The 26,087-nt window shown below is 33.6% G+C and overlaps 3 protein-coding genes, 2 long non-coding RNA genes and 1 other non-coding gene across 10 annotated transcripts; 2 read left to right on the top strand and 4 right to left on the bottom strand.

Annotated features, from left to right (window-relative positions):
- Positions 1-812: 812 nt before the first annotated feature.
- LOC123913206 (60S ribosomal protein L23-like) lies at positions 813-3,263 on the bottom strand. The gene is made up of 4 exons (XM_045963842.1): positions 3,158-3,263; positions 2,759-3,043; positions 1,585-1,626; positions 813-1,086 (listed from the first exon to the last, which is right to left on the bottom strand). Exons 1-4 carry the CDS (start codon positions 3,168-3,170, stop codon positions 1,004-1,006), a joined length of 423 nt encoding a protein of 140 aa, XP_045819798.1. The 5' UTR covers positions 3,171-3,263; the 3' UTR covers positions 813-1,003.
- On the bottom strand, positions 1,703-1,846 carry LOC123903460. Its single transcript, XR_006808032.1, has one exon. It is a non-coding gene; the product is annotated as a small nucleolar RNA snoR137 (small nucleolar RNA).
- A 740-nt stretch (positions 3,264-4,003) lies between the features above and the next one.
- Positions 4,004-5,718, top strand: LOC123913196 (glutathionyl-hydroquinone reductase YqjG). Its single transcript, XM_045963831.1, has 3 exons — positions 4,004-4,841; positions 4,965-5,214; positions 5,312-5,718. Exons 1-3 carry the CDS (start codon positions 4,051-4,053, stop codon positions 5,495-5,497), a joined length of 1,227 nt encoding a protein of 408 aa, XP_045819787.1. The 5' UTR covers positions 4,004-4,050; the 3' UTR covers positions 5,498-5,718.
- Positions 5,719-5,940: 222 nt separating this feature from the next.
- Positions 5,941-13,240, bottom strand: LOC123913173 (probable inactive histone-lysine N-methyltransferase SUVR2). Of its 5 annotated transcripts, none has more exons than XM_045963812.1 (11): positions 13,138-13,240; positions 12,929-12,990; positions 11,852-12,063; positions 11,632-11,670; positions 11,069-11,528; positions 8,823-9,997; positions 8,471-8,733; positions 7,629-7,695; positions 7,469-7,519; positions 7,036-7,132; positions 5,941-6,592 (listed from the first exon to the last, which is right to left on the bottom strand). In XM_045963812.1, exons 3-11 carry the CDS (start codon positions 12,041-12,043, stop codon positions 6,561-6,563), a joined length of 2,376 nt encoding a protein of 791 aa, XP_045819768.1. In that variant the 5' UTR covers positions 12,044-12,063; positions 12,929-12,990; positions 13,138-13,240; the 3' UTR covers positions 5,941-6,560. The 5 variants fall into 5 exon arrangements, with proteins under 5 accessions (XP_045819768.1, XP_045819760.1, XP_045819749.1 ...); XM_045963804.1 differs by having other exon boundaries at positions 11,852-12,143; positions 13,138-13,225; XM_045963793.1 differs by having other exon boundaries at positions 11,852-12,069; positions 13,138-13,225.
- A 6,709-nt stretch (positions 13,241-19,949) lies between these two features.
- On the bottom strand, positions 19,950-21,444 carry LOC123913162. The gene is made up of 2 exons (XR_006811588.1): positions 20,773-21,444; positions 19,950-20,672 (listed from the first exon to the last, which is right to left on the bottom strand). It is a non-coding gene; the product is annotated as an uncharacterized LOC123913162 (long non-coding RNA).
- Positions 21,445-21,631: 187 nt separating this feature from the next.
- Positions 21,632-24,670, top strand: LOC123913168. Its single transcript, XR_006811589.1, has 3 exons — positions 21,632-21,810; positions 22,448-22,566; positions 24,284-24,670. It is a non-coding gene; the product is annotated as an uncharacterized LOC123913168 (long non-coding RNA).
- The last annotated feature ends 1,417 nt before the right edge of the window (positions 24,671-26,087 follow it).

Genomic DNA, 26,087 nt, shown 5'->3' with positions numbered 1-26,087 from the left:
TTTAAATTAATTGTGTTTGGTTCAATTTTTAGGAGGGGAGGGGAGGTGAAAGGAGGTGAACAAAATACCTCCAAATCCCAATTTTTGCTTCCCCCCAAATTGGGGAGATTTGGAGGGGAGGGGAGGGAAGGAGAAAGATATCCAATCATATTGGAGACAAACTCATTTTAATAGCTAAAGGTTACTCTTGTAAAAACATATGTACACACACTTATCTTACTCTTTTAAAATCAGTAGAGATCTTGTACCAACAAAAAAATGAGTAGAGAACATAATTTAGTGAGAAAATTATGACATTCAAAATTTATTATAATCAACTTGCATATCATAACTCATAAAAACCAGTATAGATTGTCAAATTGATTTCCTTTCACTCTCGACCACTAATTGCAATTAGTCAATGAAAATCCCATGAAATAATAAGAGCTTATAGAACAATGATAGTAGAATATCATGGAGTGCACATGCAGATACAAATGACCCTATATTCTGTTACATTTTCTTTATCTGTTGAGGCCCATTGCTTTTCTAACCAGCTTAGCTTAATTATGTTACAAGGGCCGATTATATTGTTGATTTTATATTTTTGAAAAATAATATTGCATGTGATTGGTAGAGGTCACAACCGGATTCAAAAGCCCGACTCCCTAACTTGTGTACAAAACCTAAAGCAAAAACCTAAAAAAACAAAAAAACTACAGCAAAACATGGATGAAATTTGTGCAAAAAAAGTAATTTGTATAGACTAATGTAAAAAGTACAAATAACAGCTAAAACTGAATCCAGAAAGGAGATAATTGTAGATAAGTCAATGAACAACAAAATGGTGATACAATATATTCAAAAAAGAAGATAATTGACAAAAATTCAAGGAACGACAAAATGTTGATAAAATTGGGCCATAAACAAAATCTCAGAAAACTTAACATAGAAAAATAAACATAGGCTAGTCTTAAATTAAAATCCCCCCTTAGGTAGCACTTGCAAGAATCAGAATTTCCACTCATACAATGGCATTGGCAGCACTTGCAATCCTTGGCCAAAGATCAGCACACTCCTTACCAATTGGTCCAGTGATAGCAGACCCTACAACAAACATCATAAATAGAAGTTAAGAACAAAATCAATAACAGCAAAGAATCAATTTGGCCCCAGCAATAAACCGATTAAACCATACAAAGGTAAGAATGAAGCAACCTAACAAATAGGACAGGTGTTGTCCAGTTTTTATCTTCAGAAAAAGTAACCCCACAGAAACATGACCACATTATAACATGAGAATAATTTCTACACGCCAAAAACATTTTTAGACGCATCCAACCAAATCACACCAATTACATATTTGTAAAGATATTTTGGAACTACCTTAAAAGTGGCATTATTCAGTCCATTGATTCAATGCATATGTAAAAAAGTTTTACACTATCAGTGGATACAAATTAAATATTTAAAACATTAGTCAAAAAGCCGCACACTGAAGCAAGTGAATTAGTTTAATATAAAAATAGGATAAACATATGACATTAGAGATAGCAATAATGAATTCTAAGACCTAAACATATATCATAAATGAACAAATTATACCTTTCATTTCACCCTTAGGGTTCACAATAACACCAGCATTATCTGCAGAAAAAACAGTTCACTATAATTAGTTGATTAAATTAAGAAAACATTTTGGTGCTAAAATGGATATATCATGAGATTTACCAGCAGACAGGTAACACAATGCAAAAAAGAAATACACATCATGCTGTTTAAAACTGGCATCAACACAATTATATGCTTCCTATTGTGAATGACCAATCAAACAACAGGTCACTCAGCAATATATTAAAGAAGCAACACAAGTTGGATTGGCTTATTTGAGCAAGAATCTTTGGAAGAACTTATGAAAAAAGCTTATTGGCATTGTACATAAGTTGTTTTCACCTTATTTTTAGGTCACAAAAATATTATATAAAAACAGCTTATAGCTCATACAACACAACTTTGTTAAACATCATGCTATAAGCTGAAAAAAAGCTGTTTATCCGGGAGGACTAAAGTTATGCAAAGGAGTAATTTGAGATGCATCATCATTATTATTATTATTATTATTATTATTATTATTATTATTATTATTATTATTATTATTATTATTATTATTATTATTATTATTATTATTATTATTATTATTATTATTATTATTATTATTATTATTATTATTATTATTATTATTATTATTATTATTATTATTATTATTATTATTATTATTATTATTATTATTATTATTATTATTATTATTATTATTATTATTATTATTATTATTATTATTATTATTATTATTATTATTATTATTATTATTATTATTATTATTATTATTATTATTATTATTATTATTATTATTATTATTATTATTATTATTATTATTATTATTATTATTATTATTATTATTATTATTATTATTATTATTATTATTATTATTATTATTATTATTATTATTATTATTATTATTATTATTATTATTATTATTATTATTATTATAGCAACACGTAATGCTTAGCAAAAAGAATTATATTAGGATTTACCAGCAGACAGGTAACACAATGCAACAAAAATACACATCATGCTGTTTAAAATTGGAATTAACACAGTTATATGCTTCTGATTATGAATGACAAAACAGAACACAGGTCACTCAACATTATAATAATATTTCAGAAGCAACATTTAATTAAAATTAAACATAAAATTTATTTATTTATGATAATTTTACCTTCAAAATACATGAAGACGCCATCCTTTCGGTGCCATGGTTTACGCTGACGAACGATGACGGCAGGTAAAACCTTTTTCCTGAGATTGGGTTTTCCTTTCTTGACGGTGGCCATCACCATGTCACCAACGCAAGCTGAAGGAAGACGGTTAAGTCTACCCTTGATTCCCTTGACGGAAATGAGGTAGAGATTCTTTGCTCCAGTGTTGTCTGCGCAATTCACCGTCGCCGCCACTGGAAGACCCAGTGACATACGGAACTTGTTCCCGGCGGAACCACCACGACCTAATCATAAAAATTGAAGACGAAATTGATAAATAATCTGTCAGGAAAATACAATCAATCAAATCAAATCAAATTGAATAGTAAGGAGCAACGATTAAAAGCCGGCTAACGCACCTCTCTTCGACATGGTTGCCCTCTCTCTGCCGAGACACTTTTCACTAGTTTGTTTGTTTATATATGCAAAGGGAAGTAGGGTTTTTTTTCAGGTTTAGGGGTTTTATTTGGGTTGGGCCTTTTACACCTTATTGTATTCATCCTTTTCTTATGTTCTAGAGTTTCTCTTTTTGCGCCACATCATTTCTCACGCGCCCCCTAAAATATCGCAAACTTCAATTGCAATGAGTTACTCTTATTTCAGTTATCCTCTCTTACGGTTAAGTCTCAATTGTATGGGCCTCATGGTTCATATCAGTTTGAGCCTCAAATTCATCATAGTTAACGTCAAAATTAATGGTCAAGTCAGTGTTTTTGTAAACATAAGATAACTAGAGGGTAACGGTGCAATAAGTTAGAAACTTAACATATTGGGTTGGGTCTTTGGAGTATGCTCATCTCAAGTTCTCAGGTTCGATTATCTCTTATGCCAATTTCGGTGGGCTAGTCCATAAAGAGCAAAAAACTCAGTCTTAAAATGGCCCCCACATGTGGGCAGTGGGATTGGTCCCCTCGGATTAGTCAGCCCTAAGGTCGGATACCGAGTAAAAAAAAAAGAAAAAGAACTTAACATATTTTAAGAGTGGTTTGTGTAATTTGTCCTAACTTTTTTTCTTCTGAGTTATCATGATTTCGGTGTAAAGTTTTCATCATCGTTAGCGATGACTAATCTAAGATATACAAGGTGGGTTTACCCACCCAACCTAATTTTCTCCATAGCATGAATCATAAATCGAACCACGTAAAAATGACTAAAACTCTTACCACTTAAATCAATTCATTTGTCAAATTCAACTTTTATATGTCAAAACAAATGAATAAAAAAAAAAAAGAAACTTCACGTGGCACAAACAATGTCGTTGTTGTGCGCTTCTACCTCTTCCTCTCATCACCTCGTCGCCATTCCTCCGACAACCACTCGGAGACTCACCGTAAACCACTCTATCCGTCATCGCCTGAGCATGTCACTCGACAACAACAAAAACAATTCTAATATTAACTCCTCTTCCCTACTAAGTACCGTAACCAACCTTCTATGGGGCCGGTCCCTCCCTCCAGGACTTGTCGTAACCACCGTACGCACCGCATGGAACTCCACGTGGCATCTCATGATGTCTCAGCTCGCTCCCTCTGACCCCACCGGCGGATACTCCAGACCCGCTTCTAAATTCCGATTCTCTGGTCCTCCTTCACCGAATGGCCTCCATCTCTACGTCGGCCTGCCATGCCCGTGGGCCCACCGTACTCTCATAGTACGTGCACTCAAAGGATTAGAAGACGCTGTGCCGGTGTCAGTTGCGTCTCCAGGCAACGACGGGTCGTGGGAATTCAAACGGGTCGGTGTGAATACGGGTCGGGTAATCAATCCGAGTTTGGATAAAGCAAATGGTTGCAAGACTTTGAAGGAAGTTTATAGGCTTCGAAGTGGTGGGTATGATGGAAGATCAACAGTGCCAATGTTGTGGAACAAAGACTCCAAAGATGTTATCTGTAATGAAAGTTATGATATAATTCAAATTTTCAATTCTGGGTTAAATGGGTTGGCTCGTAACCCGGAGTTGGATCTTTCACCACCTCAATTAAAGGATAAGATTGAAGAATGGTATCAAGTGATATATCCAAATGTGAACAATGGTGTTTATAGGTAAGAAGAATGAGAAATTGAGACTTGTTCATTGATTATTTTTTTGTATCCGGTCCTAAGAGAGACTCAGACAGACTCATTCATTGATTACTAAATCAGGTATATTTGCAATTTGTATTTTAGGTGTGGATTTGCGCAGAGCCAAGAAGCATACGATAGAGCAGTGAACGAGTTGTTTAGTACACTAGATGAGTTGGAGAATCACTTGTCGAATTCGCGCTACTTGTGTGGAGACAAGCTAACACTTGTTGATATATGTTTGTTTACTACTTTGATTCGGTTTGATATTGCTTACAATGTTCTGTTTAAATGCACCAAGAAGAAGTTGTATGAGTATACCAATCTACATGCCTACATGCGTGACATTTATCAGGTGCTTGTTTTGCTAAAAAAATGTTTTGGTTTATCTATCATATATCATTTGTGTTGTTCATTTACCAAGATAAGTATGTGTTTTGTGTCTCGGACAGATTCCCAAAGTCGCAGATACTTGTAATTTTCAAGAAATTATGGATGGTTACTACAAAACACTTTTTCCTCTCAATCCAGGGAGCATTAGACCAATCATGCCTTCAACTTCAGAGCATGAAATTCTTTTCAGGCCTCATGGCAGGGAATCCCTATCTTCACCATCTAAACCAGTGTTTGTCAAATAGTGAACTATTATCTTTCATACTATAGTTCTGTGCTGATGTAAGAGTGTAATAGAAATAATGCAAGTATACAGCATACTTTTACTCAGATTAACAATTTTCACTTGGGGGGTTTTATCCATTTGTACATTAGCACCAAGCTTTGCAGCTTCTGTAACTCAACCAATATTTCTTCTCTAGTTCTCCCAATCACAGCTCAAATCAGATGATGCTTCCAACGATAATTTATGTTGTATCCGATTATAAATGCTAGGTATCACAATAAACATAAACATTTACGAGTTCAAAACCAATAAAACATAAACATAATAGAAAGTCAATTGCAACGAAGATTACAAAGCCCTTGCAAATACAGCAGTTGCAAATATCCAACTTTCATCAAAAGTATCCTTCAACGTCAATTTGATGTATCATGTGAAAATTGACATCTATGTACCAAAACGAAATAGCATTGAACAACCACTTTGATATCATTATAGCTGGAAACCAAACTGAAGATACGAGTATCTTAACTAAGGACCAAAATGACAGTTAATTCATTGGTCTTTCTGTGGACAATACTGCCCACAAAACTGTACAGAGTAACGTTTGCTCACAATAAACATAAACATTTACGAGTTCAAAACCAATAAAACATAAACATAATAGAAAGTCAATTCCAACGAAGGTTACAAAGCCCTTGCAAATACAGCAGTTGCAAATATCCAACTTTCATCAAAAGTATCAAAAGTATCCTTCAACGTCAATTTGATGTATCATATGAAAATTGACATCTATGTACCAAAACGAAATAGCATTGAACAACCACTTTGATATCATTATAGTTGGAAACCAAACTGAAGATAAAGAGTATCTTAACTAAGGACCAAAATGACAGTTAATTCACTGGTCTTTCTGTGGACAATACTGCCCACAAAACTGTACAGAGTAACGTTTGCTCACCCACAAACGTTAAGTTCCCAAAAAGAAAAACCAAAAAACGCATCACTGAAGTAGGCTGGGTCTTGTTACTACACTCATCCAGGGCCTGGATGAGACCACAAAATGGTTTAACGCAGCATGTCTATCATCCAGCAATTAACGCAGATCTAGTTGATCCTGCATCAGAAAAAAGAAAAGAGTTCCGCCGAAATCAAATATAAGTTTGCTAAGCAATGAAATGAAACCAATCAGAGCATAAGCTCTATGCGCATTATTATACACTCCAAAAAGCCAATAAGTTGCCTCCCAATTTCTACAACAAAGTAAATTAAATTTTAAAAATAAAATAAAAATTAAAACATCCAATGTGATATGGGATAATGGGGGCCTTTTCAACAACTATCAATCCAGCAAAAGATTACGTAGAATGCGGAAAGCTTAATGAATAATGATCATTCTGGCTGAAACTTGAAGTACACAATGCAAAACAAAAATCAGCAACAAATTAGAGAAGGCTGTAGCATTGAAATTAACAGCATCCAGAGAAAAGATACGGACCACTCTTTTAGGGATAAAAGTTAAAGAAAAAACACTATCCATAAGCGAGAAATTGAACCTACTGTTTGATCGCTTCATATTCCTGCAGAACTTGCTGCCACATTTGCACTGAAACAGTTTAACAGGTTGATCATGGTCATCAAAGTCAATGCCATAGTCCTGCAGAAACACCATAAATATAAGCTTCTATTCAGAAAAAAAAACATTCTAGATTAATGAAATGATTTGAAGAACTACAAAAATGAATAGGCACTTCTCAGTATAACCTTACTAAATAGTCCGTCAACCAACCAATGTACATAGCTTTGTCAATTACGTAGCCATGAAAAACTAGAAAATAACTTCAACTATAAATAAATTATCTTAACCGTGTTAATTATTAATCTAAGTTGTTCACTACTTGAAAAAAGATAGTAATTAATAAGCACCATAAACTGAATATTTTATGCAATGTAGGACCATTCACAAAAAACCATAGTACATAGTAAAACTTACCCAAGTGAGCTCTTCCTGTGCAGCTATTTTTCTGGTAGTGAAAAGGGCAAACTGCAAATTTTAAAACATCAAAAGCATTGGTAAGCAAAATTGCTAGACAGTTTAGAGTAACAACAAAAGGTAAGTAAAACAGCTTTTCGGACTTAAAGTATCTCCTCACATGATGGTAGTAACGATCTGGACACTCCATTTGAATTGGGATTTCAACCAAATTTGCATCAGAACATCTGGAAAATTAAATAGAGTTGTTACAGAATATTCTAAATTACCAAATAACATTCAAATATTTGCCGAGGCGCTGTTTGGCAGAAGTCAAGAGTTAACATAATACAGTCACGAGTATCTATACATTAGAAGCATGTGAATGAAACAAAGAAAGATCCTTTCATATGCAGTTAACAATATTTTGTCTCTATAAGTATAACTAGTTAGATTTTACTGCACGGCTATGAGAGAAGTAATAATACTTAAAGAGCATACAAGAAAGTAAGCCCAGTTTTATAGAGATAGGAATATTGCAATTGCAATAGACAAACAGTTATGCGAGGCAAGATAAGGAAATGGAAGGTAAATCAGACCGAGGAGGATATTCCAACAGTTTGGAGTAGGGAGAGATCAAGGAAAACTGTAGTTCAAACCATTAAAAGAATTAATATTAAATGGTCTATCATTATATATGATTCGTTATAGGTCACTTAAAGCATAGTTTGATGATGAATGTTGCAGACTAACCTAGTGAGAAAAGGCTCTGAATCATTTTCAAATATCAATGGAAAGTGCAACCAAGTAATGAATGTCAGTTTTTAAGATAAAACCAATATTTATTCCATATAACTTGCAAACAGCAAGTAAGCTTTGCTGTTTAAAACATGGCAATCAAGGTTAGAGCAGCAGAATTTCAACTTTTCCAGTCCCATGGTTCACTTAATTATTGTTTCTTTATTTTCCCTAGCTTGAATTTTAAGGTGTCAAACTTGAAACAATAGGTAAGAAATTCAATACCTGTGATTGATAAATCTAGCAATGTTGCCAAAGGACGCTGCATCTATGCATAGAGCTTCTTCGTCCTTCACAAATCCTGAAACCCAATCCGCATCCAGTAGAATTGGGTGTGTAGATTTACCATTTTCAGCGCATTTCATATTCCTCTCATGCAACTCTTTAATAGTTAAAATTTCTCCAACAAATTCACACACAAATGCTCCTTTTGGCAGGTCCTCTAGGGTACGAAGTCCCCATCCTTTTCCTTCGGAAGTGAAAAATACCTAAGTTTAAAATATTCATCAGAGAAACCATTATACACTATAAATACAATGCATAAGAACATCTTAATACAAATTACTTGAACACTCACCTGCAAGTTGTATGCTACTCCTCGCTGGATAACGCGGTTGGCACATTGTTTCCCACAGCCACATTTGCTCCAACATTCTTTAATAAACTTTCTCTTCAGGTGTCCTTTACACGGTTCCAAACAACCATCATTCTTGGACCTTTCAAGTGGACAATCTTGGCAATAAAAGCAATGTTGTTGAGGGTTGTGACTAATAGCAATGCACTCTTCCAAAAATTCTTCCTTCATTAGGCCTCGAGCAGTATATGCAAATCCGCCCCCAGTTTTATCTATACAGGCACAATTTGTTGACAAGATACAACTTCCGATACAGGAACAGCAGTCCTTGGCCCCAATACGAGATAAAGAAATTTTGACACATGCATCTTGGAACACAAGGTTTTGGGGTATGTAGCTGAAAGGTGGTGGGAAATCATCAGTAGTTTCATTCACCCATGAAATTTGATTATTCTCTTCTCCTTTTGTAAGGTCGTTAACGTCATGAAAAGACCTTATATCATCTGCTGTAAGCTGATGATTTGGAACAACCACTAAACTGAGTGAATTTGTAGACATGGGATCCTCCGGCTGCAATCTAACATCACTTTGTGGAATATCATCTGTCTTGTCCATCATAGAAACTAGTACAGCATCATCCAAACTACTCTGATGGGCTGGCAAAAAGGGGCCTCGAGGTGAAACCAAGGCAGAAAAAGAATTAACTTGGAGTGATCCATTTGATGAGTGAGAACCTGTGTCCAAATCCTTACTGCCCCCAATGCCGGCAGTGCCATTAACATCTAATTCCTTTGACACATCAATGCTTGATCTTGTCCTAGAACCTTCTTGTGAATCATCATTTGAATCAGTAGTAAATTCCAACACGCAATCACATATATCTCTCAACATTTTTGTGGCCGAAAAAGTTGGGTCAGTAATTTTATATGATCGCAGACATTTATCCTCCATCATCTTTAGAAGTTGTTCCTGAGTAGGCATGCGAAAATTTGGTCCCTGAAGTGCTGAGCTGCAGCTCAGAGAAAGTTTAACTTCTCCCTGAGCTGAAGAGGCTATCACAACATCAGAAGCCCCTTCTTTATTTGTGTTGTGATTTGATGACGTCATAGAGACATTGCCACCTTGCTGCTTTCTAGTAATGCCATTCTTCATTGACGAGTGCCTTAAACTTGATGGTTCTTCATTTAAAAATAAAAATAAAAAACTTTAAAAGATGAATGTTAATTGGCAACAAAAGAATTAAATTAAAAGTGGCAAAACAATAATGAAAAAGAAAAATAAATGAAATTAGACAGATTCAGAGACCAAACACTGACTCCTAAAATACAAGCAGTTCCCACCGGAGAGTATATTATGCAAACATTCTAGAAACTCATAAATCAGCAAACACTTGCATATTGTTTATGGAAAATAGTGTATATGAACAACGTGCCTCACTTCTATAAATTTTCAGTTGACAACATGATACAATTATGCAATGGGATATGGTCAAAATCAGTTAAACTAATAAATAAATGTGCATTGACTTTATTCTTTTCAAGTACTGTGACAGTAAAATCCTGTATTTTGTAAGAAAATGTTTACATCTAGCAACCATACACAGTACTTACTATTGGTTTGAATAAAAGATGGCCAAGTTTGGATTGTAGCCTGCACCCCCTGTTAAGAAGTCTCGCATCGGTTGCGATATGGTCTGACTAAGTGTTTATAAACTAGAGGCAATTCTCACTTTACAAGCCGGTTTTGTAAGGTTGAGTTAGGCCCAATACTCAATTTTAAGATGGTATCAGAGCCTATCCACGATTTGCTCCACGATTTGCTGGGCCACTTCATCGGGCCGCCTGCAATCAGGTTTCTGATCGGGCCCTCCACCATTCATATCCGCGCCTCAAGCTCATAGCGCTTGGCGCGAGCGGGGGTGTTAAGAAGTCCCACATCGGTTGTGATATGGCCTGACTAAGTGTTTATAAACTAGAGGCAATCATCACTTTACAGGCCGGTTTTGTAAGGTTGAGTTAAGACCCCCAAAGACATAGTTCCATCCACAAATAATACAGTTAGCAAAACCTAGGTGGGTGGGTGGGTGGGAACATAAGTTTGAATCACAAAACATGTTTTGAAAAGAAGCAAAACAAAGTTACTTTTCTGACGAGTAAAATCAAAGTTTGCAAACTATAATCCAAACATGCCAATCACAACTAAGATGCCAAAAAAAATATATTGATATTAAGCTATAGTTCATTGAATACCAGGGGCAACCATTGCAATGGGAACCTCATAATCAGCTTCATCAACAGGCTCCGGTTTAGGTTCCGTCATTGTATAAGCATGAGGCGTTTGGTAGCTTGGTAACAGAAACTTTCCAGGTTCAACTGTTGGATGTTTAGATGGAGATGCTCTTTCAGATACATGTCTTCTCCCTCCAAGAGAAACTTGAGGCAATGCAGGTTGCTTTCCCCTGTCAGAACTGGTATTCCGTATAGGACTTGGACGTCCTGCAATCCTCACATTTTCCTCAGATGACACTGCTTTGTTTTGAGACTGCTGTGCAGAGCATCCCTGAAGTGCATTGGCATTTTCTATGTGAGGCTTCTTTGATGGGGAAGAAGCTGAACTAGGGGAATTGTTCTCTCCTCTTAATCTCAATCTTTTCAAAGGTCGAGCAGATTCACCATTTATCGGAGCTTTTTCAGCCTCCGTCTCTTCTTCCTAGTTGTATGAAAAAGCAGAATACATTTTCAGCAGCTATAGACATAAAATTAATAAAGTAATGCAGATAACTTGCCAACAAAGAATGATGAATGTTATGTACATTAATAACTCTCTTGTTTTTGTTTTGCTGTTCTGGCTCCTGCCAAATAAAACCCGAAAATAGAAGTAAGTTCACAGAAAAATCATATATATATATATATATATATATATATACACGCGCGTGCGCACACACACATACACAGAGAGAGAGAGAGAGAGAGAGAGTCCGTGTGTGTGCAGCCACAGGTGAGAGCAGGTAGAAAATAAAGTGAGAAAAACACCTCAAAATTATCGCCTTCTTCAAATATAGCATCCAGAAGAGCTCTGTAGTTCTCTTCCTCGATAAGTTCCCAATTTTTATCATACAATTTGAGGAGCTTTTTTAACACCGATTTTACTTTTGCTTCATCAATCCCAAGAGCTCCCATTGCAGTTAAGGCCGCTGCTATTTTTGGATTTGGCCTTGGCGCCATTTTTAACCAACCAACAGTTACTTTTGCTACAAACAGCCAAATGTAAAAGATAGAAACAAATACACCATATGATGATTTATGAGTAATTGAGCAAGAAGACCTAAACATTGTTGTAATAATAAAACGAAAAAATCAGTTATTACCCAACATTTCAGTAACCTGGAAGGAAAAAAGCACTGAAAACACAGATATCTCATTAAACAAAACCCTAGACAAGAATTAATAAAATGAATTAAACAACAGAAAAATGTATGCATTTTGATGTATCTACTACAACTACAAAAACCTATTAGCTTTATATCATATTTAATAAGGGCCCATCTGTAAGAAACAATGAATATAATTTGTTCATTTATTTTTCACACCATCCCATTTGGATTAGCTTATTTTTCAGCTTTATGAAAAATAACTTGTGCTAATAACATAAGCTTTTATGTTAATACTTGTATAAGCTCAAAAATAAGTCAACCCTAAAACCTTCAATGATTAAGAAATAGAACAAAAACCCTTACTAAAAAGCATCCAAAATCATGATGATGAGAGGGAATCAAAAAGGAGTAATTTAACTTGTCAGCCAGTGAGTCACCCTAATCTTTATATTCTTGAAATTAAAAGTGAAAAATAAACAACATTACATAAATGAGTTCGTTCAACTTTGAAAAAGGATAATTTGTAAAAGAAATCACTTCTGTTTATGCATGCACTTGCTTACTTACAGCGATAGAAAGAAAGAAATAACATGCAATGAAAGAATCGGAAAAAGAAGACATTGATTTCATTTTACCAAATGAAAACCCAAAAGCACATACATAGCAAAGAAATAATATATAAAAACACACACTATATTTGATGGTAAAAAGAAGAAAACAATGAAGAGAAATAGACCTAGGGTAAAATCGGAGGAAGAGGAAACAATGTCGTTATCGAGGGTTCTGAGAGAGAATGATCTGGTGAAAGAAGAAGCGAGCGAAATGAAGTTAGTGAAGTGAGAAAATGAAAGAAATTAAATGTTGTGGTTAGTTAGTTAGTTAGTTAGGTGAATAATGTCAAGTGAAAGAAAACGGAAAATGAAGGGTTCAAGCTGGAAAGGTTACCTGGGTGGGTTTTCTATCTTCCCCAAACTCACTGAAATGGTTATTGTTAATGAATGAATGAACTCAATGGACTAAGTTTGGGGAAAATAAATAGGGCAGCTTTGATTTTCTTTTTATTCGTTTTTTTTTAATTAACCCTCACATAAATAAATTGAAGTAGGTGTTTTATGCTAATAAGACATCAATTAAGTTCAGCTATATATATCCAAGTTAAACATTAATAATTTTTTATCAAAAAGTAATTTTGATTATTTTAATTTTCAAATAATTATATTTTAGATTACTACTTTTAATAAATTATATTTTAGGTTACCCATATTCTTATCATTTACTAAAAAACAATTTTCACAAATTCTATTCATTTTTTCTTACGGATTCATCTTTTATTTCTCCGTAAGATCAATTATTTTCGCCGGCGCTTCTCAATAGAAACATACAAGAGAATAAAAAATAAAATCAATGTTATCTAGATGAGCCGATTCTGAAACAAACGTAGTCGAAACAAAATTATGAAAGACAATTGTGAATAGGCCGATGATGGAGAAGTGATTCTGGAGCCTAAGAAAGCGGCGATCTTCAAGGATCACAAGTGAAGCAGCGACGACAAACGAAGCGCTGGCTTCCAAATTTGATCTTACGGAAAAAGATAAAAAAGAATCCGTAAGAAAAAATGAATATGATTTGTGAAAAATGTTTTTTATTAAATGATAAGAATATGGGTAACCTAAAATATAATTAATTAAAAGTAGTAACCTAAAATATAATTAATTAAAAGTGGTAACCTAAAATATAATTATTTTAAAATTAAAGTAGTAAAATTATTTTTTGGTAAAAAATTATTAATGTTTGACTTGGACACATATGGCTTAATTTAATTGGTATCATGTCAGCATATGGTATATACCATCAATTTATGTGAGGGTAGAGAAGTGGTCACCTTTTTTTATTATTTTTTTTCTGACGTAATTTTGTTTTTATGTCATTTATAATTTTATTTATTGGGTTAAATATGTTTTTGGTCTTATAGTTTCCTATAATTTTCATTTTAGTCCGTGAATTTTTTTCCACACTTTTTAGTCCCTGAAGTTTTTTGCGTCAATGTTTTTAGTTCATGCTCTTTATTCAAGTAGTGTATACTTTCACATTTTTTAATGATTTTTTGTATTCATGTTTATAATATTATAAGAACATCTCCGATAAATAAAATTTGAACTTTTTAACATGAGATGAATTATTTATGAACTTTTTATGTGCGAAAAACTAAAAATTCATATTTAATTCATCATTTGTTAAAAAAATTTACTTTTGTAACATATATTCATATAATGTACTAAATATGACCGCAGGAAAAAAAATTTAAATTTAAAATTGTATGCACGAGTTGAATGAAAAGTAGGGACTAAAAACATTGACAGAAAAAACTTCAGGGACTAAAAAGTGTGAAAAATATCTTTAGAGACTAAAATGAAAATTCTGAGAAATTATAAAGACCAAAAACATATTTAACCCTTATTTATTTTTAAGAGATAAAATCACAATTAGTAAATAAATAAATAAAGAGATAAAATCACAAGTACCAACAAAATTTACACAATGCTTATAAAAAATTACATATAGTGCGATAAAATAATTCTTTCTTGTTGTCAAGATAATGGACACTCTCGCAACAGACACGACAACATGTAGCACTCGATTTGTTGATGGTCAGTCTCATACACAATTAGCCACTGTTAACTTTAGGGTCCGTTTGATGGCTAGCATAAGATAATGACGGAATAGGATACAAAGTTGGATAGAGACATGATATGATATAAATAGGATTATCATTTATACTATCATGTGTAACAAATAGAATAGGATATATATTATAATTAAATGACAAAACAACCCTTGTAATTCAATTTCTTTTATTTTTTTCAAGTGAAGTGATTTTTTTTTTCTTTCAAATTAACTTGTGTTATTTTTTTATTTTATTTTATTTTTTACTAAAACTTGTATTATTTTTTAATAACGTAAAAATGTAAACTTGTAACCCAGCACCACCATTAACACCGGCTTATCATCAAATTGAAACCCTCAAACACCATTATTAACAACTCCATTTGAAGAGGAGTGCTAGCAACACACTCCAATAACAAACACACTCTAACACACTCTCTTTTATTGGTTAAAATTTATATGGGTCCCATAAAAATTATATGGGTCCATATTTTTTTATGGGACCCATGTGAATTTCAACCAATAAAAGAGAGTGTGTTGGAGTGTGTTTGTTAAAGAGTGTGTTGCTAGCATTATTCCCATTTGAATTCATTATATGGTTTTTGATTGAAGAAAGTGGGGATGGAAAATGGGTTTCAATTTTATGGGGGTGTTGGTTGAAGTCTTGAGATTGGGATTTTGATTGGATTGGATTGGAAAAAGGGTTTATGTAAAAGAGAAATTTGTTTGCTTGAATCGAGAAGGGTGGTGGTTGAATTAGATGAAAAAGAAACTCAAGAGAGAGAGAGATGAAATAGAAGAAAAGATTATCTGTTGTGCTACATAGGGCGAAATACGAAAACGGTTGTTAATTTTTATTCTTATAGATTATTCCTAACCCAGCCTCATGATAGAAAATACAAAGGTCGATCAGGATATGATTAAAAATAGAATTAAAATATTATATCCAATTGGTGCATCAAAAGAAAAATATGAGGAGGACATGATATATTTATCATTTCCTATATTCCTATCATGGCCATCAAAGGGCCCTTAGTTTATATATTTTATACGTTTTCGGTTGGGTATTCGGATGGACTTTACACATGATCCACTTTTTTTAATTATTTAAATATTTGACAAAATATTTTTAAAAAAATATTACACCTGTTCATATCATTATCACAAAGTAAAAAAAATACTACAAACAAAATACTTCTTTATGTGTAATTTAAAGTTACAATATATTTGGAAAATAAAGAATTGTACTCTCTAATTGAATATAAATAGTCAACTTTGCTCTATTCTCTCTCATAGCGCTTTTTTCCACAACTAATGAACAATCGTTAACAACCAACATCTCCGCCGGTTTGAATTTTTTGCCATAGAAAATCCGATTTTATCTAATGACAATGTCTTGAAGCTTCTTCTCCACCAAATCCATTTGTCACCAAGTCAAACACAAACCCAAAAGTGCAACAAAAGAGATGTTTGTTAAAGCTCTGGATAACGCGTGTTTGACATACCATTTAGTCAACTCCCACAACCATGTGCCAAAGGCGATAGAATCACAGTCACCATTAGTATTTAAGAGGAATATTTAGCAGGAATCAGAGCTTGCAAACATAACCTACATGACTGGATCATTTGGCCAAAGTGTGCAATATTGTTGTGTGTTGAGGTCTTGAATAACAAGTTGCAACCTATATGGAAACACTACAAGAAAAATTCAATTTCCTAACATGCCCTCAACAAAGTTTGAGAAAGTTGATGGAACCTTTCTTGGCGAACTAGTCCGCCATTGAATTTTTTTTTCTACCCCTACATTTATCTTTTTATCCCAACATATTTTAAAATATTTTCATTATACCTTATCTTTTTCTAGTATATTTTATTTTTTATTTTTTACTGCACCCCCTTCAAACACTGTTCCGGTATGTTAATTTTATCGGAATGCTTTTAAAGTGCTCGGGTGTGCAAAAAAAATTGGAATCGTTCTCCTATTTACCGGAACACTTTTTTAAGTGTTCCGATTTGTATTAAATTTGGATTTGTTCTATACCGACAAACTTGTGGGAAGATTTCCGGTAAATTAGCTTCTTACCCACTACAGCCGCCATCACCCCATTTCTTCCTTAGCTTTGCAACCACCATCTTTGTATCCTCCATAACCCCAATCCCACCATCTCTTTCTCAACACAGATCTTATTTGCCAATCACTACTTGAAGCTTTCCCAGTTCTCACTACCAACCTCGTCGCCTCATCCCTCTATGCTTGCAAGGTATCAGCGCCGGCAATAAAGCTTCTCATCTCACTCGATTTTGACACGTCGCTTTTCAAGAAAGAAAAAACTTTTTTTTTTGGTTAAAGGAATAACAAAAAAACACTTATTGGTGTGTTTCTTCATACTTTAATTTTTTATTTGGTTTGCAGAATTATTTTTACTTGGATTGTGTTTTTAATCATATTAGAGAAGATGAAGCCCTTGATTTGGATTTTACAAGACATGACATGAATGTTTTAGCTTTTCCCATAGAAGAATTGGATCTTGAACTGAAAACACACTAAACAAATAACACATGTTGTTTCTTCGATATGATTTTGTTTGTTCTATTTCTATTTCTTTGTTTTTTCTTGTTTCTATTTCTTCCGCCTTTGATTTTATTTTCCTGTTGGTGGTGATTGAATATGGTGGTTGTTTGTGAATGAAGAAGATGCAAGACATTCCTTTTTCAATTTGGTGATTAAAAAGAATAATAAAAAGGGTCATGCTAACCAGTGCCCCGGGCACTAGTTAAGAAACTAAAAAGGGAAAGAAAAGAAAAAAATTGCATTGAAAAAACAAAAATTTAAACTTTTAAGATGTTGACTTCACAAGTTTCAAGATAATATTACTATCTTTAGTTATCTTAACCAGTGCCCGGGGGCACCGGTTAGCATTTTCCTAATAAAAAACCAAAAGGCTTATTTTGTTTTGAAGGAACAAACCGGATGACAAGTTTTTCCGGTATAAATGTTGGGGTGAAAATTAAATTAGGTAAAATTGGAATATCAACTATCAAGTGGTTTGTAGGGATAAAGGTATTAATTATTGTTGGGGTGGAAAAAAAATTCCTAAGTTTACGTATTAATTTACGGAAGAAAAAAAAAAAAACCTAAGTCAATTCACTAACTAGAGAATTATTCTTGACGATTTTAACATTAATTTCATTTTCTTCATGATTTGCATCTCTTTCTCTATCAAACCCCAGTCACATGAATTTCATTCTTCTTCGTGTTATTGGTTAATCACATGAATTTTGACTTACTTATTGATTTTGAATTGGGGTTAATCGGTTGATGTTTTGCTTTCTAATTCGAATCAATACTATTCGATCTAATTTGAAAACATCTGGTGTTGTAAAACATTATATACATACAAGTTAGATATTTGAAATAAATTTAGATTATATTTCTCTAAAACTAATCACACATGTTATACTTACATATCAATAGATCTCATCTCTACAACTCCAAGATAACTAAAATCCATCACTACTAAGATAACTAAAATCCGTCACCACTGCCACACCAAAACCACCCCTAGTTTTCATACCTAGACATGTAAAATCCGGCAATTTTACGTGTTAATGTGTGATTTTAGCTCACACATGACCATTTTTTTAAGGCTTAAATGATCAATTCGTCCCTGTAAGTTCGCAAGTTTTTAGTTTTTGTCCTTGTATCTTTTTTTGTTTTAAAATAGTCCCTGAATGTGTAAATTCTATTGGTTTTGATCCATAACGTTAAGTGTCGTTTCAAAAATGTTGACGTGGCAAATAGAGACTGACGCGGCAACGTGTGACATGGCAAGCGAGGATGATGTGTCAATGACGATGCCCAGTCATCCACTTAGAGGGACCAAATCAAAAAATAAAATTGCAAAGAGGGACCAAAACCAAAAAAACGAAATTAAAGCCAAAAATATATTTTTCTTCTTTTTTCTTTAAACTCAGAAATTGACTCATATTTCTCTGAACACATAAATTGCAAAACATGTTTTAATGGATGCGATTTGAGAGATTCAAAAGAAAAAAATGAATAAAAACGAGTCATTTTATCTTAAAAGTTTGTGAATTTTTTGGTTGACATTTGAGGATATAATGGAACTCAAATTTTACAATATATAAAGTTGTTTGATTAAAAATTTATGTCAAATTTTGAAGATGGTGATTAGTAAATTAATATGGTCTTTTGATTAAATCAAAATAAATGGTATCAGGAAACTCAATTTTTTGTCGGTTAAAAAGTTTTATGAAATTTTAGGTTGGGGAGAAGAAAAAAGAAGAAAATATCATTTTAGTACATTCAACACAAATTTATGAATTTAGAGAAATATGAGTCCATTTTTGGGTTTAGAGAAAAAAATATGAAAAATATGTTTTTAGGTTTAATTTCATTTTTTTGGTTTTGGTCCATCTCGGCAATTTTATTTTTGGATTTGGTTCCTCTAAGTGAATGACTGGGCATCATTATTGACACGTCATCCTCGTTTGCCACGCCAGCCTTTGTTTGTCACGTCATCATTTTTGTAACGACACTTAACGTTAGGAACTAAAACCAAATGGATTTGCACATTAAGAGATTATTTTAAAACAAAAAAAGATACAGGGATGAAAACCAAAAACTCGCGAACTTACAGGGAAGAATTGATCATTTAAGCCTTTTTTTTTAAATATAAATGATAATTTTCATCCGATAAAAACAAGACACATGAAAAAAAAAACATGTTAGCATTTTTTGGGTCAAAATAGGTTAAAATTCGCATGAGGGACTACTAATTGAAAAATGGAATAAAAATAAAGGGTTAAAGTCGCACAATTAAAACTAGGGATCAAAATTGAACAATTGGAAAATTTAGGAGGAAAAAGCGCATTTAACCATTTTTATTTTTGCTGCATTAGGAGAGGAAAGGCTAAGGACAAGATAAGTTGCAATTGCCAATTGGTATCAAGGCAGCAACCATACTTTGTTTGCTGTGCAAAAACATGACCAAAATAAAGCATGTAAACCAACAAAAACGGTGACACAAATACTATGTTTTCCGGGCATAATTACTACCCGAAACAGAGCATTTGATCTGGAAGGAAGTTTTGTTATTTCATGTACAATTCAATCAATCAGCTCCCAAATTATGGGATCACAGAGGATTGTTAGTAGGCCTCCTGTTGTAATTCTACAGAAGTTAATCTCAGAGTACTATTGGTTATGTTCAGTACTAGTTTGTCATAACATGAAACTTTGTCAGCCCTGTCATAACCAATCTAGTTTAGAATACTACAGTTGCAATTACAAGGAATTAAACCAATAAATTCTAAAAAGATCATTGCTATTATGTAAGTGCTCACATCCAAATCCATCAAACTTGATGCAAGTACTTTCCACATTTTGATATATTGTTAACCGATGATGTTGTGGATTATCCTCTTCAGTCAACTCAAAATTGAATACCCTAACCAAGAGAGGTATGAGTGTGGTAGTAGGGAGATAAATGAAAGAAACAAATAAATGACAAAAAGAAAACTAAAAATGAGATGTACTTGGAAAATCCCGTTCACATATTGTATTTTTGCACTGAAATAATTTAAAATCATTATTCCATCAGGGAATGCATGACAGTAAACTAAAATAACAAATAACAAATAATTCCAATAAAAATTAAGCTTTTAGTATTCATAACATAGTAATATCTATATATAACTGGAAGTTTAATTAGTTTTACTCCCCTGGTGTTGTGAACAAATCCAAAGCATTCCTCATTGCTGCTGCTGCTGCATAAAAAACTGAAGTTTCCTGCCTGGTAAAAGAGTAACCTAGAGTTATTATTATTGAATCAAAATGAAAACTTTATGAATTTGAGTATGAAAAGATTAGAATGATACACATATAAAATATACCTTGTTTTTTGTTGAACACCAAGGTTGTTGGAGCGAAATTGAAAATTGAAGTTCTTACACGCTAGGTTTAAAGCAAGTTAACAGGTAGCAGTCTCAGAAGATGATGCCATGTGCAGTGCAGAAGAACAGTAGAAGATGAAATATGATGCTCTGTAAGGCTTAAAACTGGTTTAACCAATAATATAAATCTTATCCATTTTCAAAATAATAACAGATGATAGAATTATTGCAATGAGAAACCCTAGAAACAGAACAATACAGTTATCAATCAATGAACAATAAATCTCCGCATACAAAAATAAATCTATTATCACTTGTTGGGAGGAGTACCGAGGATACTAGCCTGCTGAAGTTCAAGATCGTTGAGCTGCTGTTCACGGTCCATCTCGATGATGAGAGGAACAACGAGGACAAGGAATGTGGTTCCGGTAATCCAAGCAGCTTTACCGGTGGAGATTTGGGAGGAGTCGGAGGCGGCTTTCTTGTTATAGGAGACGACGGAGGAGCGTGATATGTTGTTGATCCAGAAATTGGAATTGGATAGTCTGTCAGTCAGGTAGAGAAATACCGCCTTTTCGACCTTCAGACGCCATAGCCGAACAAAATTGGAAACAGAAACAGCTACTAGGGTTTAGTTTTGCCCCTTCGTGTTTTCTGTGGCAAAAGTTAATATGCATAAGGGTGTTTTTATGCACAGTACATAAGTCAATTATAGCCATTTGATCATGGAATTGTTTTGCCACGTGTTACGATCTGAATGTGTGACACTGTGAGCCTTGTCACACACGATCACACTCAGATCACACAGCTGCGAAATCGCTCGTCTACGCCGTCGCCGTTTCAAAGCTTCTTCTCCATCGTCTTCTCCGTTTCAAAGCTTCTTCTCCGTTCTCTCCATCGTCTGTTCATTGTAGTACTAGAGTAAGCTTCTTCTCCGTCGCTGTTTCAAAGCCTCTTCTCCATCGTCTTCTCCGTTTCAAAGCTTCTTCTCCGTCGTCTTCTCCATTCTCTCCATCGTCTGTTCATTGTAGTACTAGAGTAAGCTTCTTCTGATTTTGATATTCATTTTGATTTTGTCTGAACTGAATGTTGTTTTGATTTGAGAATTAGGTTTCATCATTCATCACCATTGATTTTGATTCTGATTTTGAGAATTAGGTTAAACTAAATTGAATTTTGATTTCATCATTCATCACCATTGATTTCACATTGACAGAAGAAGATTATGTTGAATTGAATAATTTAGGAATTGAATAATTGCTAAAACCATAAAACCATACTTATGGTTTCAATGTTATATTTTCTCTTTATTTTGATAATGTTTACTCTTTCCTAGTTTACTATTTAGATCTATCTTCTGAATGATGGTGAAAAAACATTGGATTTTCTTTGAAATAAGATCTTAGCAATACAGTAAGATCCTGAGAAGTCAGAATCACTCACCATGATGATTCTGAAACAAACCTTCAAAAACATTATTACATCAGTGTCTACTTTTTTTGTACATCCTTTGTTTAACTTGAGAACTATTGAAGAACAATTGGAGTAGCATATACTTCTGGTTTGGTTCTTATTCTTGTTTTCATAAAAATTGGAGTAGCTTTGTTAAACTTTTAAGACCATATTTGATATTTGACGATACTCTAATCAAAATGATTATGTTTTTGTTTTTCAGGTTGCAAAGTTTGTGGTTTTATAGGTTCTCAAAGGCCAAGGCAACTACATATTTTGCAAAGTTGTCAAATGTTTGGATTTTAGAAGATTTATGTGGTAACTCTTCTTGATTAAGTGAAGGTTGGTTCACTCTTTTTTAGTCTTTACTTGAAATTGTTCTTGAATATCAGATAAGTACTCTAAAATCAATATTTTCTTGATTTTCTTGTTTTCTTTTGTAGCATTTTGTTGATGTTGATGGCTTGTGTCGTATGTGTCTATCGTTAGGTTGCACTAGAAGGATAAAAACACCTTAGTAACTGGTTAAAAATTATATTAAGTGGCTCAGTGGCTCTATGTGACTGTTTGTGGCATGCTTGTGTATCTCTGAGAATATATGATGATTAGAATCCACTACAATTTGTTCAGGGTAGTTGTAGCTGTTGTTTTTGTAATATAAGAGAGAAAATATGACAAATGTTTGTGCATAGCATAGCTGATTAGTTGTGTTCGAGATACGGCTGAATAACCATGAATCTGTGTTTTCTATACTGAATAATGGATGGGATCCCTTTAATCTGGTTGGGGTTTACATGGATCACCTCAGTCTCCCACATGCTAGTTCTTTCAAACTAAGTCTAGGTTTGTGACCCAAAACCAGTTCCATACCACAAACCAGTTCCTGCTGCATTACTTACCAAAATGTGCTGCAGTCTATCTATCACTGATAGCGACTTTAGGGTTTTTCTGTCCTCCTATGTTTTTTGAACTCTAGACTTTTTGCTATTTTAATTAAGTGATCAAACACATTTCTTGTATTCAGGTTCTCAAATGATCATAGAAATGCCTAGTAGTAAATCAGCATGCTTTGGTTACTTCTTTGTGGAAGACCATGGTTTTGGTGCTTTGATATATGAATTACTTTTTCTCCCTGGTGTACCCTTGCAATCTTTTGTATGCTTATGCTCAAATCTGAGTTGATATCATGTACAATCTTGCCTTTGCCTTTGGAAATTGGCTCAATGTAAAATTTAGTTTATTTACTTCATTCAAAAGGAAAGAAATCATTTGCTCATTATCCTTAATGTTTTTTGGTTTTACTATATATAGACTGGAAAGTTGCTTATGAAGTATTTACTGTTTATTGTCCAAGTCAAGTAGGTCAGCAACAGATTGAAACCATATAAGTTGAGGATCATCTACTTGAACTGATGGGGATACATTTGTATAGCAAGCAAGAAACACCTGAAAATGCAAACAACAGATTTAGAGATCATGCTGGTTTAACGTGAATCTCTAGTTGTTTTAGTGTATCTCTAAAACAACTAGAGATCATGCTGGTTTAACGTCCTGTTCGGTTTTTAAAACAATATGATACTGTTTTGAAGTGCTTCTTGGTTTCTATTTCTAACATCTGTTATGTTTTTTACAATTATAGTTTGACATAGATCCCAAACCTGACACCAATCAGTCTCTCATTTACAAGCCATAATTAAGTTGCTTTTATAGCTGGAAAATTCAGACGGTGTTATGTGAACTGGTGTCACTACCCCTTTCCGCATCATTTGCTAAAAAATCTTGAAGAATGTTATCATACTTTAGATTATAATGTCTTTTATAAACAATTAGATTATAGTTCTTTCTAATTGAAATAAATATACACATGACTAGCTACATATGATAGAAACAAATATACACTGAAACCATTAATATTGGTAAATGGTTTCAGTGTATAACTTACTGAAACCATAAAACCATACTTATGGTTTCAATGTTATATTTCTCTTTTTTTAGGTTTTTGTATAGTGAATGTGTTCTTGATTTTGATTTTTATTGATTCGATTGTGTTTTTGTATAGGTTTTGATTCAATTGTGTTTTAAATGGATTTAACGTCCACTTCATCTGGAATTGGTGATATTCATTCGACTGAAGCATCTGGAAGTGAACCATTGACTTCATCTGATAGTTCTCAATGTTGCCACCATGACATTAAGAAATCATGGGACACTTTTGAAGTAGAAGAAATAGTCACAAGAAAGGGGGGGTTTTGAATTGTGACCCTTTTAAAATTAATCCTGCACACTACAAAATTGATCTCAAGTGTATACTTGGATGAACGTTAGTGAATGATAAAACAGATTGTTCTGAGAATGTTCTTCACTGCGTGAGAGTTCAAATTAAATGTAAATAAAGTGGTATGTGTGATGTGTGTTTACAGTAAATAAAGAGTTAAAGGTAAGAGAGATTCACACACAAAAATTATACTGGTTCACCCAAATGTTGGGCTAGTCCAGTCCCCACGCCTGTGAGTTTTCACTATGATATTTGGATACTACCGATCTCAAATACAAATCTTCTTTGATCTAAACCAAGATCCAAATCTCCAAGCCCTACAAGCTTGATCTACCTCAGCCTTAAAGAGGTGTCACTCAATCAATAGTTACGTATTGACTTGAGCCATCTTCTTTTACAAAGGAAGTTGTTCTGGATCTAAGCTTATACAAAAACTCAAAACTAGTTTGAGAAGCTTATACAAAATACACTCAATACACTCAATACACTCAGTAATATTGTGATCCAATAGGTTGTTAGGGAGCTGGAGTGTGAGTGGTAAAATTGAGAGACAAAGATATAACCACTTAAAAGTGGGTTATGTTGAAAAGTGGTCTCTTGAGAAATTTGCTTGTAGAAACTCAAAGGTTGTTTGAGAAGCAAATATAAACACTCAATAAACTCAGAAGTATGATGTGAATGAAGAGCCTGAGTTTGAGTGATGAAAGAAGAGCTTTAGGACTTGTAGACAAAAACAAGTAATTGATGATTTGTAGCTTGAACTCTTACTCTTTCTCTTGGATTTGCTTGCCTTTTATAGATGCAACCTTATGTGTGAGTCTTGGCCTTCAAGTATATCAGTTAGAGAGCAAATTATAGCTGTTACTCAGTGCCAAAAATGCTTTAGACAGCTGCTGCAAAATTGCCAGATTCTCTGCTCATTCTTGAAACAGTCTTGAACTGAATTTTGCTTTGATCCACAAGAGCCAAAGAAGTGTGAGCTGTTGGCAAGTACAAATGAGTTGTTTCCTGCTTCCTTCCAATGTCAGAGGTCAGAATATAGCCGTTTGGAACTTCAGTAAAAGGACTCATGACAGTTGGAAATGGTTTTGCAAAACTGTGTGCAAGATCGTTCTTGAATCAGTCTTGAACCAGTCTTGACTATATCAGCAAATGTGATGAAGCTTCATCTCTATTTCCTTTGTGATATGCAGCTGTTTACTAGCCTTAAGGACACTTCAGAAATAGGCTTAGCTTGAGAATAAAACAGCTGGAATAGTACCATGGCATGTGAGACAAAAATTTACTTGTATGACAACACCATTGAAGAATGTTCCAACATAGTCCTTTTGCAAGTACATCACAACTCATAGTTCAAATTGTGTTGTTGCATTTTGATTGGTCTAGGATATTTGATCAGGTATTTTCATTGGATGATCAATACCATAAAAGATCATGAAAGATCAAACTTATAATTCATTGCATGAATTATGACTAGGAAAGCATATACTTAAAATTCCATCAAATGTTGTTGATCCCAAAAGAGATTATCTTATGTAGAGATTTGATCCATAATTCCTTTGTGATACGCCTAAAAATGTGCTATTTA

This window comes from Trifolium pratense, linkage group LG1 (genome assembly GCF_020283565.1).
Source record: "Trifolium pratense cultivar HEN17-A07 linkage group LG1, ARS_RC_1.1, whole genome shotgun sequence".
Classification (NCBI taxonomy): Eukaryota; Viridiplantae; Streptophyta; class Magnoliopsida; order Fabales; family Fabaceae; genus Trifolium; species Trifolium pratense.
The sequence above is the reverse complement of the archived record's forward strand: the minus strand, read 5'-3'. Positions and strand labels throughout refer to the sequence as shown.